Source organism: Neopsephotus bourkii, unplaced genomic scaffold (assembly GCF_033783945.1).
Source record: "Neopsephotus bourkii isolate Nb327-2 ecotype Australia unplaced genomic scaffold, CSIRO-AGI_Nbou_v1 NB_1723, whole genome shotgun sequence".
Classification (NCBI taxonomy): domain Eukaryota; kingdom Metazoa; phylum Chordata; class Aves; order Psittaciformes; family Psittacidae; genus Neopsephotus; species Neopsephotus bourkii.
The window spans coordinates 534473-553637 of NW_026902197.1; the positions used below are offsets into that span (position 1 = coordinate 534473).

Consider the following 19165-nt stretch of genomic DNA (forward strand, 5'->3'; position numbering starts at 1 on the left):
AGATACCTCCTGCACATGCAGATACTCATCCTGCAGGGCACACAGGACACAGGCACACACAGGGACATGCATACCCCTGCACAGACACCTCCTGCACATGGGCACACGTGTGCAGGGACATACGGACGCACCCGCAGGGACATGGGCACCCTGCGCAGCCCCCCCCGTACATGGGCACACACACATGCACTCGTGTGCGGGGACACACGGACACCCCCGACGTGTGCACACACCCCTCGAACACGGGCACCTGCGCACGGGTAGGCGCGGACACGTGCGCACACGGACACCCCCCCGCCTCTCCCCGCACCCACCGGGGGCGGATGCGCCGCCCCCCCATCCCCGCGGGCAGGAGCGGCGGGTGACGCAGCACCCGGAGCGTACGGGGGGGGCGATGCGGGCGGGGGCACCGGGGAGACCGGCCGGGTAACCCCGCACCGGCACCGGGCAGCAGGTAACGGGCAGGGCGCGGCGGGCAGCACCGCTCCATCCTCTCCACGATCGGCACCGAGGCTGCGGGACCCGGGACGGCCCCTGCGGGGCGGGGGGCGCCCGCCGGTATCGCTGCTTTCTTCCCGGTCCGCGGCCCCTGCAACACCCCGGGAAGGGCCGAGACTGCCTCGGGACTGGGCCCCTCCGGCGGCACCGGGGTGCGGCGAGGAGCCGGAGGTAAGAGCGCAGGGGAGCAACCGCGGCCCCTCCCCGAGGGAAGTCCCGGTGCGAGCGCTCACAGCCGGTCCCAGCGCTGCGGGAGCCGCGGTTCTCCGGGAACGGGAGGGGGGGAGCGCAGAGCAGCGCGTGCCCCACAGCTGGGGTCCGGGGGATGCTCCAGGGTAGCGCTGGGCAAGACCCGAGGGGTGGAACTGGGGCAGGCGACGGGGCCGTGGCTGCCTCCGGGATGTCTGGAGCTGGGCTCTGCTCGTCCCTCCAGCACCACCCCGAGCCGCTGCCTCTGCCTGGAGCCCCCAGGTCTCGCATCTGCCAGGGATAGGTTTGCTCCTGAGGATACAGGCAGCAGGGCCATGGGGTGCTCGGGTCGTGCGCCATGGCTGGGTCCTTACCTGCCCGAATTCCCCACAGCCAGCGCCAGGGAAGCGCCTGTTGATGCTCCAGAGCCAGGCTGCTGCGGAGCTGCCGCGAGTGGAAGCTGCTCCTCCGGCAGCAGCTCACACCAGCGTCGAGCAGCAACGGGTTATAGACAGTGTGACCACAGCTTCAGCAGCGAGGAAGCAGAGATGGTGGCTTCAGCACAAGCCATAGGAGATGCTCACGCTGTCTCCAGTGGGCTCTGCATTACCTGCCGAAGGACATAGAGGACCTAGTGGAAACCACCTTGAGGTCAGGACTGCACGGATTGCTCTGGCACTTGGGGAATTCGGGTGCATCCAGGCAGATGCCAGCACGGCCACTGGGGCAGCATAGCTGGAGAAGAGCAGGGTGAGATGAACCAGGGTGTCCTGGTAGGAAGCTGCCAGAGCAGAGCTGCTCTGTGAGGAGACACCGAGGACCACCACAGCACAGGTTGGGATGAGGCACAGATGAGTCCATGTCCGGTCCCATCAACAGCAACCATCAGGGTAAAGGGTGGTGAGTCAGGTCCTGGGTAATCGAAGGAAATCCAGTGAAGGAACTGGTGTAAGAGTGGATGGAGGCTCCAGCACCTTCATAGGTCACACCAGGACTGGTATGGACTAGCCCTGCGTTTAAATAGAGCCCCAGCCCAGGAGTGGTGGGAGGGGGGCAGGAAGGTGGGTGGGGATCTCAGCTGAGCTCCTCAGAGCAATTAACGGCAATTAAGGGCAATTAAGGTCAACCGGGACCCTGGCAGCCAAGTAATAGAATCACACAATGGTTTGTATTGGAAGGACCTTAAACCTCCTCCAGTTCCAACGCCCTGCCTCTGGCAGGGACACCTTCCACTCGACCCACTGTGCGGGGTGGGGGGCTTTGGGGTTCCACAGTGTGGGCCGGACATGGTCGGCAGGGCAGGGCAGGGGGGGAGCTGAGCACCAAACCTCACCTCTCCTTATGGTCCCTCCGCAGTTACCGGCTGACGCTCCCATTGCCCACCAGTATAAAACAGCCGGTGCCATGGATGAGGTGACAGAACTGGAGACGGGGGGGAACCCCCTCCTGAAGGCAGTGTGGCTCGGGCGGCTCCGCCTCACCCGGCTGCTGCTGGAAGGGGGAGCTTACATCAATGAGAGCAATGAGAGAGGAGAGACGGCCCTGATGGTGGCCTGCATCACCAGGCACGTTGACCAGCAGAGCATTAGCAAGCCCAAGATGGTGAAGTACCTGCTGGACAACAGAGCTGACCCCAACATCCAGGACAAGTCCGGGAAAACGGCCCTGATCCACGCCTGCATCCGCGGTGCCGGTGGGGACGTGGTGTCCCTGCTGCTGGAGAACGGCGCAGACCCCAGCCTGGAGGACCACTCAGGAGCATCAGCACTGGTCCACGCCATCAACGCCAACGACAAGGATGTGCTGCAGCACCTTCTGAATGCCTGCAAAGCCAAAGGGAAGGAGGTGATCATCATCACCATGGACAAATCTGCCTCTGGCACCAAGACAGCCAAGCAATACCTGAACATGCCACCCTTGCTGGACTTCAAGGAGAGGAGCCCCCCTGAGGCACACACAGCACCCTCCAGCACCCACCCGAAAGCTCCCATCTCAGCACCTTCCCCTGCTGAGGAGGAGAGCAGCATCTTCCCATCGCACCCTGGGGACAGCCCCTGTGCCAACGAGCCGCCCTCCCCAGGGCAGCACACTGGGGCAGCCCACAGAGCCCGGCTGCCCCGGCTCAAGCGGCTGCGCTCGGAGCCGTGGGGTCTGGTGGCACCCTCGGTGCTGGCAGCCTCCACACACCACGATGACTCGCGGCTGGGTGCGGATGAGGAGGTGATCACGGGCATCACCGACCTCTCGCTCTCCAAAAAGGCTCCCGTCGCCCGCGGCGGCAGCAGGAGCAAGGACCCGTCTCTCCTGCCGCCGGTGGATGACCCGGCTCCGAGGGTGCCGCTGAGGAAGGCAGCATTCGAGAAGAGCCCGGCCGCGGTGCAGCGCCCGCCCCGCAGGAGCACGGTGCCCGAGGAGCCGGAGGGCCCGGCCGCGGCACTGCACTGGCGGCGGCTCAGCGCCGAGCACCACGATGACGAGCCCCAGCTCTGCGGCATCCCCGGCCCGGCCGAGGGGAAGGGGCCATTGGAGCGCAGGAGGCTCAGTGGGCCCCATGTGGCCTCGCTGGACGGCTCCCGGGATGCCCTGGACAGCAGCACCGGCGCCTCACCCAGGCCCATGCGGCGCCGGCCGCCCGGCTTGCTGGAGAGGAGAGGCTCCGGCACCCTGCTGCTGGACCACATCGCACACAGCAGGCCCGGATACCTGCCCCCCCTGAACGTGAACCCCAACCCCCCCATCCCCGACATCGGCTCCAGCAGCAAAGCCCCCTCCCCGCTGGCTGCTGGCCTGAAGGCTCTGGTGTCCTTCACTCCCAGCTCACCCAGGTGGGGAGACTTGCGAGCCAAACGGAAGCTGCTCCGGAGACATTCCATGCAGGCGGAGCAGATGCGGCAGCTCTCCGATTTCGAGGAGATCGTGGCCCAGTAGCCACATCACCATTTGCTTCCCAAACCAGTGCTGTCTCTGCAGAAACGTGATGGTTCCCACGTCACCCAGCTCCAGGGAAGTGCTGGTGACCACAGGGACCAGACCTGTGCCCAGGGGCTCAACTGGGAGGCTCCTGCTCCCACTTGCCGGAGCCGTGCAGGGAGCCTGGGTATCCGGCCCAGGCAGCTGGAGCTTCTTGTATTCCAGTCTCTTCTGGACCTTTCCCCAGGAGTGATGACCTGAGAGATCAGTCCCAGACCATCTGAGATCGTTCGGCTTCACACACTGGCTCCTGCCTGCAGGTCGCTTATTCCTCATTATTTATAACCTACTTTTCTTCCACCCAGCTCGGTCAGACCTGGAAACCTGCGTGGAGCCACACACGAGCGAGCCGTGGGGTGATGTGTGTGTGAAGTGCCTGCCAGGGGGAAGAGGTTAATGCTGGCTGTGCTTGGAAGAGCACCCATTCCTAGCAATTGAATGTATGGATACCCTAGCCGTGCTGGAGAGGGAGAGAGCTCTCCACCTCAGACACTTCCAAGCACTGGAACTCCAGCGGCTGAGCTCACCCATCATTGCTGCAGGCTGGTGCCTGGCTTCGAGCGGGTTTATCTCCATTTCTGGAGTGACCAAGGCTCAGGGGCATTTCCCACTGCACTGAATTCCGGGACTGGGAATGCTCCTGGTTGCGTGGGGAGCTTCTGCCCAACGCTGGGATCTGCAGCAGCTCAGCACAGGCCCATCCGCAGGCAGCAGGAGCCCAAGCCAGCAAACACACCCATGTAGCTGGAGATGGGGGAACGAGTGTGGCTCCCCCCCAGGGCTGGGGACCCCGTGGGCCTGCCCTGCAGACAGGACATGTGGCATCCTGCTGTGGGACTGGGGCTGCACCGGCAGCACAGGCAGCTCTGCAGCATCAGGGCAGCGGGACCAGGCACGGCAGGGCCCCCATCCTCACCCGGGCTCTGCGGGGAGCTCTGCTTGTCCCCCACGCTGATGTGTCCTGACACCACTGCATGGGCAGCGGGGCTTTGACACCGGCTGCTGCAGGTTCGGCCCTTGCCTCACCCACACGTGCTCCAGCTGTCCCTCCATCCGTCCCTCCATCCATCCATCCATCCATCCCTCCATCCATCCATCCCTCCATCCCTCCATCCATCCCTCCATCCATCCCTCCATCCCTCCATCCATCCCTCCATCCATCCCTCCATCCATCCCTCCATCCCTCCATCCATCCCTCCATCCATCCATCCATCCATCCACCCACCCATCCATCCATCCATCCATCCATCCCTCCATCCATCCATCCATCCATCCATCCATCCATCCGTCCGTCCGTCCGTCCGTCCATCCATCCATCCATCCATCCACCCACCCACCCACACGGCTGGCGAGGACCCAGTGCCCTGTCCAGTGCACGAGCCAATGCTCAACAGGCTGCTGCAGAGCCTTGCACAAGGCAGAGTGGGGCTTTGGCTGTAACAGGCCAGGAGTGTTCTCTAGGACTGTTTGAGGTTTAAGTGCGTGGCTTAGAGCAAAGGGGTGGGGTGGGGGTGTTATATTTTTACAGCCTTAAAGTTTCTACTTAGGTCAAATGTCTCAGACTGAATTTCAGGCATGTTTGCGCTGTAAGTGATGTTTGTCTTCTATTTTAGAGTGTGGAATTTGAAATCCTGTTGTTCATCCCTTTAATTCGTTACTGAATACCCTGGTATTTTGTGTTTGTCTTCTTTCTTAAAAAAAAACCCAACAAACAGTTTGATGCCTTTGGGCAGCAGTTGGAGATGGGGTGTCTGCAGAAATTGGATCATAGAACCATAGATTGGTTTGGGTTGAAGGGACCTTAAAGTTCAACCAGCCCTACCCCTGCTTGCTCCAAGCCCCTGTGTCCAACCTGGCCTTGAGCACTGCCAGGGATGGGGCAGCCACAGCTTCTCTGGGCACCCTGTGCCAGCGCCTCAGCACCCTCACAGGGAAGAGCTTCTGCCTAAGAGCTCAGCTCAGTCTCCCCTCGGGCAGGTTCAAGCCATTCCCCTTGGCCTGTCCCTACAGGCCCTTGTCCCAAGCCCCTCTCCAGGTTCCCTGCAGCCCCTTTAGGCACTGGAGCTGCTCTAAGCTCTCCCCTTCAGGAGCCCTCCCTCCTCCCGCTGAACACCCCCGGCTCTCTCAGCCTGACGCGGGTCCCCCGCGGGGTCTCCCCGTGCTCTCCCATGGGAACAGACGCGGGCACCGTTCCCACCCGCTCGCTCCGTGGCGCTCAGGGCGGGCCCCGTTCCCGGTGATGCTGGCGCGGGGCGGCTCTGGCTCCCGCGGTACCGGCCCCTCCGCTGCGCCTGCCCGGCCCCGGGGGCGGGGAGGCAGCGCTGGAGCCGCCCCCAGCGGAAGCGCCGCCGGTGGCCGTGCCGGGTGCGCGCCACGTCAGGCGGGGCGGGAGCGGCGGGATGCGGGCCGGGATGCGGGCGCTGCCGCTGCTGATGCTGGGGTCGGTGCTGGGCGCGCTGCGGGCCGGCGGCACCGAGCTGACGTTCGAGCTGCCCGACAGCGACCGGCAGTGCTTCCACCAGGAGCTGGAGCGCGGCCTCAAGTTCACGCTGGACTACCAGGTACTGCCCTGCCTGTGCCCCTGCCTGCGCCCCTGCCTGCACTCCTGCCCCTTCTTGTGCCCATTGCCCTCTGTCCATCCCCCAAGCCCCATGGCCCTGCCTTGCCCACACCATCGCCCCCTGCTTGTGCCCATCACCCTCTCCACATACCCGCAGCTCTGTGCTCCTGCCCATGTCCCACCGAGCTCCTGGCAGGGCTGCACCTGCACCTTTCCCATGCAGTTCCCATCTCCCCCTGCACCGCACCAGGACCAATTCCCAGCCCCGTTCTCATGCCCTGTGGTGCCTGTTTTGGAGCAAGCACTGGGATGTGACCACAGGAGCCCCTGACCCAGGGCTGGACCCAAGCATCCCACCCTGAGCTGTGACACCCCACTTGAGCTGTGTGCCCTGCGGGGTGCGACTTCCCCACTGATCCCCCAGTCTAGGCTGGCCATGTGAGGCATGGGCAAACCCACGCGCTCTCACCTCAGATTTTGGCATGTGCTGCTGCATCCCCTTGCACAGGTGATCACTGGCGGACACTACGATGTGGACTGCTACGTGGAGGACCCCAACGGCAGGACAATCTACAAGGAGACCAAGAAGCAGTACGACAGCTTCCCGCACCGTACTGAAGTCCAGGGCGTCTACACCTTCTGCTTCAGCAACGAGTTCTCCACCTTCTCCCACAAAACCGTCTACTTCGACTTCCAGGTGGGCGACGAGCCCCCGATCCTGCCCGACATGAGCAACCGCGTCACCGCGCTGACACAGGTGGGTCCCTGCACAGTGACATGGGGCTGCCATGGGGGGAAGGTCCTACCTGCAGCTCCCGCTTGTGGCCAAACGGCCCAAGGGGGGAGTGCCTGGGGCTCATCCCCCTTCCCCTCTGCCGAATGCAGAAGTGCCAACCGCCAGCCACCCCCCCCCCATGCCATGCAGGCCACATCCTGCTCCCAGGGAGGGATGGAGGGATGGAGGGCTGCTCCAGGCCTGAGCCTGCTCCAGCTGGAGCACCCAGCTCCCATCCCACACATGGGAAGCACAGCAGAGCCGGACCAGCCCCCCAGTTGTGCTGTGGTGCCTACAGTGGGTTCCCTTCGCTGGGAGATCTCCAGCGTTGCCCCTTCGAGCAGAGCTCAGCTGGCAGAGACCCAGCAGCTCAGGGCACTGCTGTCGTGCCCTGGGTGCCCCAGCACTGCCCTCAGCACCGTGCTGCAGCGGGAGCACTGGAATGTGCTTGTCTCCCCAGATGGAGTCCGCCTGCGTCACCATCCACGAGGCACTGAACACGGTGATCGACTCCCAGACCCATTACCGCCTGCGGGAAGCGCAGGACCGGAGCAGAGCCGAGGAGCTCAACGGCCGGGTCTCGTACTGGTCGGTCGGGGAAACCCTCATCCTCTTTGTGGTCAGCATTGGGCAAGTGCTGCTGCTCAAAAGCTTCTTCACCGAGAAGCGCCCTGGCAGCAGCAGCACCAGCAGCACCTAGAGCCTCAGCCACGCCACACTGAGCTGCGTGGGGAGCGGGCAGCAGCGTTCTCCTGGGTCACCTCGTGCTTTGCAAGGGGCTGCTGCTGGGAGGGCGCTGCAGGCAGCAGGGGATGCCGTGGTGCTGCTGAGCTGGGTGGGAAACAGTCACCCAAGTACAGGCATCCCCTGGCAGGTCTCCCCTAGCATCACCTCCCACTGCAGCATCGCCCAGCCTGCGGCTCTGTCCCCATTCCTGACCGGTCTATGTCTGCTCTCCAGCTTCTCTGGGGGAGCGGGTGGGTGTCCTGGACCAGCACCAACCCTCCAGACCCTTGTCCAATGACTGGTATACTGTCAGAGCATGGGGGAAAGAGCCCCAGGGCAGAGATAAAGCCAACAGCAGTATCCCAGGAGCTGCTGACTCATAAACAGAGCCGAGGTTTCAGCTGGAGCTCATTGCTTGATGATTCCCATCACTTGATGGGTCCTGTGGTTCCCATTGGTTTGCAAGTCCCTGTCCTCACAGTAAAGTGTTACTCAGGCCTTTCTCTGCCACAGGAGCAAGTGATGTGCCCTATGCAAGATCACAGAATCATGGAATGGTTTGGGTTGAAGGGACCTTAAAGATCCTCCAGCTCCAACCCCTGCCACGGGCAGGGACCCCTTCCACTGGAGCAGCTTGCTCCAAGCCCCTGTGTCCAACCTGGCCTTGAGCACTGCCAGGGATGGGGCAGCCACAGCTTCTCTGGGCACCCTGTGCCAGCGCCTCAGCACCCTCACAGGGAAGAGCTTCTGCCTAAGAGCTCAGCTCAGTCTCCCCTCGGGCAGGTTCAAGCCATTCCCCTTGGCCTGTCCCTACATCCCTTGTCCCAAGCCCCTCTCCAAGTTAACTGTCACCCCTTTAAGTACTGCAGACTGTTATTTTCACACTTACAATCATACACACCAGGGGCTTGTCCCCCCTGCACATCCCAGCAGCAGCGGGCACAGCTCTACCTCATCCATCCCAAGGAAGCCCTATCCCTGCCAGCCACAGCAAGGATCCCCTGTGCCCCTGGGACTGCAGCCCCATTCCCTGGAGCCCCACAAGGCAGAGACCACCCGGAGCAGCACCACTGGTTCTTTGCTTTGCTACTGCCCAATAAACCCTGTGACTGCGGCTGCGCTGGGCCCCGCTCCCAGCACTCGCAGCTCCGGGTCCTGCCCGGCAGCAGGGATGGAGGGGCTGAGGGAGCCCAGCGCCCACTGCAGCAAAGGGGGACCCCCCGAGACGCTGCCGGGAGCCGGCCGCTTGCCTCAGTGCTGGCTGCAGCGAAGCTCCCCAGGGCTCCTGCGGCAGCGCCGGCCTTGGGCAGCTGCTGCACAGCCGGGAGCAGCAGGGCCCCGCAGTGACCTTCAGTGGGAGCCAGGAGCTCCCGTGTGGAGCGGGGCCGCAGCGGCAGGGAGACCGCAGCCATGGCCCCCACTGGGACCAGGAGCTGCTGCGGAGACACGGCACCAGCCCTGGACACCCCCTGGGGTCTGCCCTGCACTGGGACCACCCCATGGCAGGGATGGAGCAGCCAGGAGCAGCTCCAGGCCAGCCACCACACCAGGGATGGTGCGCCGGGGCTCTGGGGACCCCAGCCCAACTCAACCAGGGACGCAGGCAGGACAGGAGGTGGCCAGGGGGTGCTTTATTGCCGCACAGAGCTTGGCAGTCACAAAAAGGGGCTGGGAGCACCCACACCAGCCCCACCACCTGCAGAGGCACTTTGGGGTGCAGGCAGCAGCAGTGACCCCCCCAAACCCTGGCAGACCTGTCCTACTGCTGCTGTCCCCCCCGCTGAGCACCCTGGGGCGTCCCCATGGCACGGGGCCGTGTCCCCTCACAGGGAGCTGCTCTGTCAGGAGCCGGTGCCTGCGGGCAGCTCCCGCTGCTGCGGCAAGGACGAGGCCGAGCAATGGAAGGAGCCGGTGGCCAGGGAGGGCGACTGGGGCTTGGGTCTGTGCCCACAGGGGCAGCCCCAGCCCCTCCGGAAGGGGATGGTGAAGAGCCCATAGGTGATGGGGTCCAGACACGCATTGAAGAGGCCAAAGATGAAGAGGATGTGGGCAAGGGAGGGCGAGACTCGCTTCTGCATGGCCCGGGGGCAGAACCAGTACCACAGCCCCAGCAGGTAGTAGGGGGTCCAGCAGAGGATAAAGGAGGAGACGATGACCAGGCTCATCTTCAGCATGCGCAGCCGTGCTCTGGGGATGTTGTTCATGGAGCACCGCAGCGATGCATCCTGGGAGGAGACTGAGGGAGACCATGGCCCATGAGTGGGGGACACTGAGCAGCCTGGCTGGAATGGGGATCCCATTCCCTAAGGGAGGGCTGCTCCAGCCAGGGCTCCCTCCTGCTCTCCCCATCCCAGTGTCCCTGCAGAGCCCCCGGGCACAGGGTCGTGGCATCCCAGGCACTCACAGAGGCTGGAGCCCAGGCGCCGGGAGATCTCCAGGAGGATGCGGGTGTAGCAGCAGACCATGATGAGCAGCGGGAGCAGGAAGAGGCAGGTGAAGCCCAGCATGTTGTAGAAGGTCTCATGCCAGGGCTGGGCAAAGCTGCCGAGCGTGGTGCACTGCGTGAAGTTGTGCAGGGGGTGGATGGTGATCGTGACCGTGCGGAAGAGGAAGAGCTGGGGGCAAAGCAGAAGTGGGGTGGCAGCGCCCTCTCCGGGGGCTCCAGGCCTCCCTAAGGTAGAACACCAGTATCCAAGCCAGGGACTATTGGAGCCACAGGGTCAGACCCTGGTCATTGGAGTGGGACCCAGAGTCACTCATGCACCAGACGGGCTCCCCACTCCCAGGGAATCGCAGCACACAGAGGAGGGCACTCAGCTGCCTCTCCTCCAAGCCCTCTCCATCCCTGTCCTGCAGGGCTCACGGCAGCACCGGGCCTGGGATTAACCCAGCCGGGCACCCTGGAAGGGCGAGAGCCTTCCCTGGGGCATGAGCCGGAGCAGAGCCCTGCGCTGGTACCTGTGGTGCTGAGAGCACCGCGCTGAGGAGCCAGGCGACCTGCAGCATGATGCGGTTCCTCCTCTGGGCACGGGCGATGGCCAGCGGGCGCAGGATGGCAGCCTGCCGGTCCAGGCTGATGACGACGGTGACGAAGGCAGAGGCGTACATGGCCAGCAGCCGCAGGTACATGAGGAGGCGGCAGGCCAGGTCGCCCGCCCGCCACTGCAGCGTCATGTTCCAGACGGCGTCCAGCGGCATCACGGCCACGGTGAGCAGCAGGTCGGCAGCGGCGAGGTGCTGCAGCAGCAGGCGGATGTGGGAGCGCCGGGCTCCGCGCCGGGACCCCGCCGCACGCAGCACCGCCAGGTTGCAGCCGGCGGAGAGGGCGAACAGGGCAAAGGTGATGGCCACGCGCGCCTGGGCAGCGGGTGAGAACGTGGGCACCCGCAGCGGCTCCTCAGCCCCCTCGGCCCGGGGGGTCCAGGCGCAGCCCTGATACAGGGCACCCACGCTGCTGGAGGGCTTCACGCTGCCGTTCCCCGTGGGGTCCCCTCCTGCGGCAACAGACAGCCTGGGATTGGGGATCCGGGGGGATGGGTCCCTTGGAGCCCTGCTCCCTGCCCCACACCACGGTGTCTGCACCCCAGCTCCCTGCCTTCCCCTTCAGCTGCTCCCTCCATCCCCGCTGCTCCCCCCGAGCCCCTCACATTGCCACAGGGGTCCTTGGCACTAAAGAGGGCAGAGTGAAAGAGTCTTGGCTGACCCCAAGTGCTGCCCATCATCCCGCAGCCTGGAGCATCCCTTGTGGTCCTGCATGGGGATGGAGACACTCGCACGCAATTCCAGGGCTCCCAAGGGAACCAGCACCCGCTCCCCACCAGCACCACCACCACCTCACCTCCAGCCAGGGTGTCCTGTCCAGCCATGGCAGGGTCACCGCTCGTCCACACCCGCACTGTGCCTGGTGAATGAGTGGGGAAGGTTCTGCTGCCTCCGGCACCCGCAGCACCTCTGCACCCGCTGCCAGGAGACACTGGGCAGGCAGCTCTGGGTGCCCTTGGCTGGTGGCTCAGGTTCCTCCTTGACGTAGCCAAGCTGGGAACAGCTCAGTCCTGCACCCTGCACCACCCCCGTGCACAGGGACACCTGAGCGTGCACAGAGCTCCTGTGCACACACAGACCCAGGTTCACGGTTCTGTTGATGCAGAACATGGATATGGATATGGATATGGATATGGATATGGATATGGATATGGATATGGATATGGATGTGCATGTGCACGTGCACGGACAGCTCTGCCTGCAGTCCGAGGCCCTCCATACCCGCTCCCGCTGCACCGGCTCATCCCAGATCCCACCCTAATGGAGCAGGGCCCCTGCTGGGTACCTTGTGCAGCTGCCGGCCTGGGTCAGCCCCCGGGAGCAGGGGTAGGTGCTCAGGGCAGCAGGGACGGCCCCACAACCGGAGCTCCCAATTCCCTTGAGCCCTGGCTGGGGAGATCCGCAGCAGAGGAGGGGGCGGCGGGGGCTGTTTTGCATCTCAAAGGCTTCGCCCGCCTCGGCAGAGGGAATTAACGTAATTAGCGAGTCATTTCACAGATAAGCGCCGCTCATTAGCCCCGCAGGCCCCCGCCCCAGAGCCCCGGCGCATTCGCACCTGGCTGCCAGCCCCAGCACCGTCCCATTAATGGGGGACCCCCGTGGGGAACCGTGGAGGAGGTTCCTCTGTAGCTCCCGCGCTCCGCTCCGTCTGCGGGGTCTCCGGCCCCGTGGGGGGGGGTCAACCCCACGCCCCAGCCTGTTGCTGGGTCCCCAACACCCACATTTCACTTTGTGCTGCGGGGCTCGCAGCAGCACAGGGGCGGGCAATGCTCAGCTCACACCGAGCCCCAGAGCTGGACCCGCGGGTGCTGGTGACCCCCATTCCTCCTCGGCCTCCCCACAATGGCTTTCCCAGGTGTGGTCCAGCCTGCCCGAGCAGCAGTCCCCAGCCTCTGCAGCCCAGCCAGGCAATGCTTGTACCCACACCAAAGCCTGGTAAGATGCCTGTGTCCAGCCTGTCTGCAGAGCATGAGTTCACCAGCTTGGGCATCCTCTCCTGTACCCAAACCTGCCGCCAGAGCCAATGCAGTGACCAGGGAATGGAGCATCCCATCCTGTACCTGGCTGCTGCTGTGGGAACAGCCACACGGTGACACATGAAGGGGCACGAGGGTTTATTTATGTACAGTCGCAGCACCCCAGCGTGTCCAGCACAGCTCCAGGCCCACGTGAGAGGCAGCTCCTCCCCACCACCCCCCCACTGTCCAAGAGGGGACACGGTCCCCGAGCTGTTTCATCCATGTAGTGTGTCATGGGGCCGCATAGCACCGGGCAGCTGGGGTTTGACCGGGTCAGTCCTGGCGCTGCGGCGGGAGCAGAGCTTCTAAAAGGGAGAGCAGGTCTGCAGACAGGTCCTGGGGAGCAGAGCATGGGTCAGAGGGGGACCAGCCAGGATAGGAGCTTGGGGCGGTTGATAGAGACCACCCACAATGGAACGGGCTGAACACGAGGGAGGGTGGTACTGTGGAGGGCCAGGGACCTGCATGCATCCGCTACAGGGAGAAGGACACCCCTTCCTTCCTAACCCCAGACAAGGCTGTTGTCACCCCACATCTGGTCCTCACAGTGCTCCAAGCTCTGAGTGCACAAGGGAGTGACCAGCGCCCATGGGCTCAACCCAACCCCGTACCTGGGTGACAGTCCCTGCATCCACAAACTCCGGCAGCGTCAGCCCCGCATCCAGGAGGGGGTCTCCAGGGAGGTCCGGAGGAGCTCCTGCCCCATGAAGGGGGGATGGCCACGAGCACGTGTCGGAGGTGACGGCGCTTCCGTACAGCTCCGGGGGGGTCCTCATCGAAGGGATGTAGGGGGGCGACCCCCAGGCTCCCGGCCCCATGTCTGGAACCCCAAGCACCTCCGGGGGGGGCCCTGCTGCAGCGCCACAGGGAGGTGACGACCCCCAGGCCCCCGGCCCCACGCCGCCAGCCCCGAGCAGCTCCGGGGGGGGCCCGGCCACGGGAGGTGACCCCCAGCCCGCGGCGCCGGGGGGCGAAGCAGCGCGCGGGGCCGGGGCGGGCGGGAGCGGGCGGGGGTCCGGGCTCCGGCAGCACCCCAGGCCCTGGGGGCAGAGCGGGCAGTGCCGGGGCGCCGCCCCCCGCCGCCGGGCCAGCGCCTCCTCGCTGAGCCCCAGCAGCGCCGAGAGGTGCGCGATGTAGCGGGCGGCCAGGCGCAGGGTCTCGATCTTGGTGAGGCTCTGGCCGGCGGGCGCCAGCGCGGGCGGCAGGTAGTGCCGCAGCCGCAGCAGGGCCTGCGCCAGCCGCCGCATCCGCAGCTTCTCCCGCTCGCTGGCGCTCTGCCGCGGGCCCCCCGCTCCCCGCGCTCCCTTCCTGCCCCTGGGGCCGCGCGGGGCAGCGGGGCCGCTCCGGGGTCCCCGGGCAGCGGCGGGCGATGAGAGGCCGCAGGAGTCGGGCGAGGCTGCGGGCGAGCTGCTGCTGTAGCCCTCGGGGTCCGGGGGGCCGCGGCAGCCCCAGTGCTGCAGCAGGGATGTGGGGAGCAGCGGGAGGCCGGGTTCTGCCATGGCTGCGGCTGCGGGGCCGTGTGCCGGCGGCTCCCGGCCGGCCTGGCTTTATGCGAGTCCGAGGTGTGAAGTGGCACCTTCGTGGCCGCCACCAGCAGCACTTCAAAGGCCGGGTGGGGGCGAGGGCTCTGAACACGGGGGTGACAAATCTCACCCCAGAGCTGTGGGGCTGCTCCTGCTGCCTACCTCTCCCCCCCCCCCCATCGCCAACCATCACCCTGCCTCTTGTTCTGAGGATGGGCTTGGGCCCTGGGCACTGGGGTGATCAGTGGGGGCTGCAGTGGGGTGTCCTAGAGGGTCTGCACTGGGGTGCAAGCTGCAGAAGTGCCAGCTCTGGGGGTCCACATCCTCCACCACACCGGGTGGCTCCCGGGGACACCGCCCCGGGCACGGCCCCTCCAGGTCCGCACTAGCGGCACTTCGCAGTCACCCGTCGGGAGAGCGGCCGCAGCCCGGTGCCGGTGCCGGTGCCGGTAGCGCTGCGAGGGGCGGCCCCGGGCGCGGTGACCCCACGGGGGGGGGTGTGTGAGGGGCCCCCCCGCCGCGTTCCCAGGCCCCGCAGGTGTCGGCGCCGGCGGGTGCGAACGTTTCCAGGGAAACCGGCCCCGCGCGGGAAGGAAAATCCATCAGGGAGCGGGCGGGGGGCGGCCCCGGCGCGTGGAGCTCAGCACGGGGAGCCCCAGCATGGGAACCCCGCAGCAGAGCCCGGGGTACGGCGGGGGTCGGGACCCCCCGATCCGGAGGTGCAAGCGCCCCTGTCTAAAATGAGGCACCAGCCACAGAGCTGGGAAGGGGGCATGGAGCCAGCAGTGGGGTGACAGGGCAGCCCCTCCCCAGGGAACTGCTGGTGACACAGCGAGTGATCAGCGCCTCATTGCTCACGGGCTCGTTTTTCCTAGCGGTCACATGAAGCTTGTTCAGTTTTCCCTGGCGATGCCGTGACACGGAGGTGACAAAGATAAGTCCTGCTCACCGTTCACTGCTGCCTGAGCACTGCTGCCACACTGGAACCGGGCACACGGCTCAGCCCGGGCAGCCCCGGTCCAGGGCTCCAGCGGTGCAGAGGCAGTGGGGACGGGACACTGACCTTCTGTGGTCCCCTCATGGCACTGGGCCCGGTGCTGCTGGGGCTCAGCGAGGGGCCCATGCCGCATCCAAGGCCCAAAGGGTGCTGGTACCCCCCCGGACCCCCAGCACGGCTCTGGGTGCGCGCGTCTCGTGCTGTCCCAGAGCCCGTCTCCATCCCTGGGGGCTGCAGTGGGGGTCCCGGGCGCTCTGCGGGGTGCTCAGCACGCAACAGCACAGCCCAGGGCACGGCCCCTTCCCCTGTGCCCCTCGGCGCTGCCCCAGCCCCGCTCCCCCGCCCATTCCCCGGCCCCCTCCTGGGTCTCATTAGCTGATGAGCTCCCGGGTAATGAGTTCTGCGGCCCCGCTGCGGCCGTTTCCCACCTCCCTCTGTTTAGACAAGTGCTGGATCACGGCTGGGCCGTGACAGCGCTGCTGTGGGGTCAGAGACCTGCGAGGGACAGCCCGCAGCCCCCCACCCTTCAGGGGAGATGGATCCCCCCACGACCCTCTGGCACGTTTAGGACCATAGGGTGGTGGTGAGGGCACAGGAATGGCGCTTAGCCTCAGGGTTCCTCGTGATGCTGCTGGCCAAAGCCCTCCTGTGCCCCAGAAGCAGGCAGTCCCCCAGTAAGGAATCCCACCAGGGAGCCTCCCCAGAGCACCTTAATATCCTCCCTGGACTGCCCGTCCCTGCTCCAGCACCTCTGTCTGCATGGCTCCCAGCCCTGGCTGCGCACTCTTGTACCCCCAGCTAGGATGGGGACCGCTGGCAAGGATAGTGCCAGGCCCAGGGGTGAGGCATATAAAAGCATCCCAGGAAACAAGCATCCCAAAGAGCTCAACATCCCCATGGGGCTGCCCACTGGAGACCCAGTCCACAGCCTGGGTTTCACACAGTGGGTGAGGAAGACCAAGTCAGTGCAGCCAGCACACGGATGTCTCCTGGGAAAGGAACATGTCCAGAGGAGGCCATGGAGATGCTCCGAGCCCTGGAGCAGCTATGTTCTGGAGCCAGGCTGAGAGAGCCAGGGGTGTTAACTGGAGAAGAGAAACACCTGTGCCTAAAGCGGCTGCAGGAAACCTGGAGAGGGGCTTGGGACAAGGGCCTGTAGGGACAGGCCAAGGGGAATGGCTTGAACCTGCCCGAGGGGAGACTGAGCTGAGCTCTTAGGCAGAAGCTCTTCCCTGTGAGGGTGCTGAGGCGCTGGCACAGGGTGCCCAGAGAAGCTGTGGCTGCCCCATCCCTGGCAGTGCTCAAGGCCAGGTTGGACACAGGGGCTTGGAGCAAGCTGCTCCAGTGGAAGGGGTCCCTGCCCGTGGCAGGGGTTGGAGCTGGAGGAGCTTTAAGGTCCCTTCAGTCCAAACCAGTCTGGGACTCTGTGATTCCGCTCTCATCCTACCACTGGTGCACAGCACATCCCTGCCCCTCGGGGTACTTGGTTTGAGCCGTGGGCACAGCAAGGACTCCCGGCCCTGGAGAGGTGGGGGGACACTGTTGGGTATCAGGGTGCCAGCAGTGGAAGGTCAAGTCCCCAGTGGCAGGGCTGCCGTGCAAGGCGATGCGGGCTTGGCAGGGCTGGTGGACGCGTTAGCATCTCTCATGGCCGTGTGAATTGGTTCCTGCACACTTCCCAGCGCCGGGCAGCGCCAATTAAGGGTCCGAGGAGTCAGAACTGACACCTCTGCAAATGGGTCCGGCATTCCCAGGCTCCCGACCGGCCCCAACCCGGCTCTGTAGGTTTTGACACCTCCGGGCGGCCACAAAGACATCACGTCCCATAAAGCCGGGGCACCCCTAGTCCCGGGCAGCGGAGCAGACCCCAGCCATGGCCGGACCCCCAGCCCCGCTCCTGCCCTGCGGCTTCCAGCTCCCAGGACACGGTGTCCCTCTGCGGGGCCCCGACGATGCCACCCCCCCAACTCCCGCCGCTCCGCACGTCCCGTCCCGCTGTGCCCCGCGGGGCCGGCGCCCGGGGCCCGGGGCTGAGCCGTGGCGGTGCGGGGAGCGGGGCCCGCGGCAGAGCGCCAGCGAGCGGGAGAAGCTGCGGATGCGGCGGCTGGCGCAGGCCCTGCTGCGGCTGCGGCACTACCTGCCGCCCGCGCTGGCGCCCGCCGGCCAGAGCCTCACCAAGATCGAGACCCTGCGCCTGGCCGCCCGCTACATCGCGCACCTCTCGGCGCTGCTGGGGCTCAGCGAGGAGGCGCTGGCCCGGCGGCGGGGGGCGGCGCCCCGGCACTGCCCGCTCTGCCCCCAGGGCCTGGGGTGCTGCCGGAGCCCGGACCCCCGCCCGCTCCCGCCCGCCCCGGCCCCGCGCGCTGCTTCGCCCCCCGGCGCCGCGGGCTGGGGGTCACCTCCCGTGGCCGGGCCCCCCCCGGAGCTGCTCGGGGCTGGCGGCGTGGGGCCGGGGGCCTGGGGGTCGTCGCCTCCCTGTGGCGCTGCAGCAGGGCCCCCCCCGGAGGTGCTTGGGGTTCCAGACATGGGGCCGGGAGCCTGGGGGTCGCCCCCCTACATCCCTTCGATGAGGACCCCCCCGGAGCTGCACGGGAGCCCTGGCTCCACCTCAGGGTCGTGGTCGTCCCCGCTGTGCAGCCTCGGAGCAGTGACCCCCCTGCAGCCCCCCCAGAGATGCACCGCGGCCACGGGCACCGCTCCAGCCTCCTCCTGCTGCTGGGAGCCTGCAGCCCCTCCTCAGCCTCCCACGGCGGGACTGACGGACACAGGACCCCCTGCGGCCCCAGCGCCTGGCTCCCAGCTGGCCGCGCACCTCCAGGTACTCACGGCCTCACCCCCGTTCCCTCCTCCCGCACCCCCGGGGCTGGGAGAGAGCCCAGGGATGGATGGGCAGGGGTGTGGGTGCTCTTCATGGGGTGCTGGACGGGCTTCATCTATAATCCCCCCCACGGCATGGCCAGGGTGCCTGCCTGGGCTTGTGGCACAGCATGATGTGCACTGAGCCAGAGGGTGTGGAGTGTGCAGCATGGGGCACAGGATGTGGGGCCAGAGGTGAAGGACACAGGGTGCTGGGCAGGGACTCGGGGTGCTGGGCAGGGCCACGGTGCCTTCCTGCAGCCTCTCACCTCACACAGCTCTCCCCACACAGCTCCGCATCCCACCGGCCCTGGACAGCATCCTCGCTGCAGTGCCCCACACAGCCTCGGTCCTGCCTGGCTGCCCCCCAGCACGGCACTGGGGGGGCTGGAGCTGATCCTGCACCCTCGGCCACAGAGGCTGCACAGGGGACAGGGACGTGGCCATGCGGGATGGACACCAGGGTCAGGCTCCTCAATAAAGCTGCTGTGCACTGCTGCAACTCAGGTCATTACTGCGGGACCCCGATCGCTGCGCCCCAGCTCCAGTGCCTTTGGAGCCGAGGCACCCCATGGGCTGGTACCCCCACAAGCACACAGAGCCAGGCACTGCCTCTGAGCCAGGGGCACCCACAGCCAAGAGCTGTCCCTAAGGGTGATGGAGGGACCCCCCACCTGGGGTAGCTCCTGCCCCTTCCCTGCAAGGGTTTGGCACTGGGGCTGCTGGGACCATCCAGCTCCATCCCTTGGGGACCCGGGCATCCCACGGGGTCCGGCTGCAGCACCCTCTTGCACACCATGCCCACGCTGGTGCCTCCTTGCCCTATCCTGCAGAGGCTGCCGGGAGGGTCACACTGTGCAGGGGATGCTCACAGCAGCACTGAGCAGGGCAGGGGCCCAGCAGGAGAGCTCACACGCAGCCGTCAGACAGAGGGGCTGGGGCCTGGCGTCACCAAAGCCCCCAGAGCCACTTAGCACCAGGCTCCTAATGGCCCCCACCCCACGGTCCCAG

At 66.0% G+C, this 19165-nt stretch overlaps 5 protein-coding genes across 5 annotated transcripts; 3 read left to right on the forward strand and 2 right to left on the reverse strand.

Annotated features, from left to right (window-relative positions):
- The first annotated feature begins 1508 nt into the window (after nt 1–1508).
- Nucleotides 1509–4270, forward strand: ANKRD34C (ankyrin repeat domain 34C). The gene is made up of 2 exons (XM_061376587.1): nt 1509–1521; nt 2044–4270. The coding sequence occupies exon 2, from the start codon at nt 2092–2094 to the stop codon at nt 3613–3615; it is 1524 nt and encodes a 507-aa protein (XP_061232571.1). The 5' UTR covers nt 1509–1521; nt 2044–2091; the 3' UTR covers nt 3616–4270.
- A 1727-nt stretch (nt 4271–5997) lies between these two features.
- TMED3 (transmembrane p24 trafficking protein 3) lies at nt 5998–8124 on the forward strand. The gene is made up of 3 exons (XM_061376586.1): nt 5998–6218; nt 6726–6974; nt 7453–8124. The coding sequence occupies exons 1-3, from the start codon at nt 6057–6059 to the stop codon at nt 7690–7692; spliced, it is 651 nt and encodes a 216-aa protein (XP_061232570.1). The 5' UTR covers nt 5998–6056; the 3' UTR covers nt 7693–8124.
- Nucleotides 8125–9333: 1209 nt separating this feature from the next.
- LOC133224804 (gonadotropin-releasing hormone receptor-like) lies at nt 9334–11584 on the reverse strand. The gene is given in 4 exon segments (XM_061376611.1): nt 9334–9954; nt 10123–10333; nt 10677–11212; nt 11557–11584. Coding segments are annotated over 4 exon segments (1188 nt in total). The 3' UTR covers nt 9334–9541.
- A 1397-nt stretch (nt 11585–12981) lies between these two features.
- On the reverse strand, nt 12982–14365 carry LOC133224796 (mesoderm posterior protein 1-like). The gene is made up of 2 exons (XM_061376589.1): nt 13390–14365; nt 12982–13114 (listed from the first exon to the last, which is right to left on the reverse strand). Exons 1-2 carry the CDS (start codon nt 14275–14277, stop codon nt 13052–13054), a joined length of 951 nt encoding a protein of 316 aa, XP_061232573.1. The 5' UTR covers nt 14278–14365; the 3' UTR covers nt 12982–13051.
- A 2589-nt stretch (nt 14366–16954) lies between these two features.
- LOC133224794 (mesoderm posterior protein 1-like) lies at nt 16955–18648 on the forward strand. Its single transcript, XM_061376588.1, has 2 exons — nt 16955–18116; nt 18447–18648. The coding sequence occupies exons 1-2, from the start codon at nt 17172–17174 to the stop codon at nt 18549–18551; spliced, it is 1050 nt and encodes a 349-aa protein (XP_061232572.1). The 5' UTR covers nt 16955–17171; the 3' UTR covers nt 18552–18648.
- Nucleotides 18649–19165: the final 517 nt, after the last annotated feature.

What these genes read in the sequence shown, in the direction of transcription:
- LOC133224794 (XM_061376588.1), top strand. Translation starts at nt 17,172, where the DNA reads ATGGCCGGACCCCCAGCCCCGCTCCTGCCCTGCGGCTTCCAGCTCCCA. An exon ending in AGCTGGCCGCGCACCTCCAG is followed by an intron (nt 18,117 to 18,446) that starts GTACTCACGGCC and finishes CTCCCCACACAG; the next exon opens with CTCCGCATCCCACCGGCCCT.
- ANKRD34C (XM_061376587.1), top strand. Translation starts at nt 2,092, where the DNA reads ATGGATGAGGTGACAGAACTGGAGACGGGGGGGAACCCCCTCCTGAAG.
- LOC133224796 (XM_061376589.1), bottom strand. Translation starts at nt 14,277, where the DNA reads ATGGCAGAACCCGGCCTCCCGCTGCTCCCCACATCCCTGCTGCAGCAC. An exon ending in ATGCAGGGACTGTCACCCAG is followed by an intron (nt 13,115 to 13,389) that starts GTACGGGGTTGG and finishes TCTGCTCCCCAG; the next exon opens with GACCTGTCTGCAGACCTGCT.
- TMED3 (XM_061376586.1), top strand. Translation starts at nt 6,057, where the DNA reads ATGCGGGCCGGGATGCGGGCGCTGCCGCTGCTGATGCTGGGGTCGGTG. An exon ending in AGTTCACGCTGGACTACCAG is followed by an intron (nt 6,219 to 6,725) that starts GTACTGCCCTGC and finishes CCCCTTGCACAG; the next exon opens with GTGATCACTGGCGGACACTA. An exon ending in GCGTCACCGCGCTGACACAG is followed by an intron (nt 6,975 to 7,452) that starts GTGGGTCCCTGC and finishes TTGTCTCCCCAG; the next exon opens with ATGGAGTCCGCCTGCGTCAC.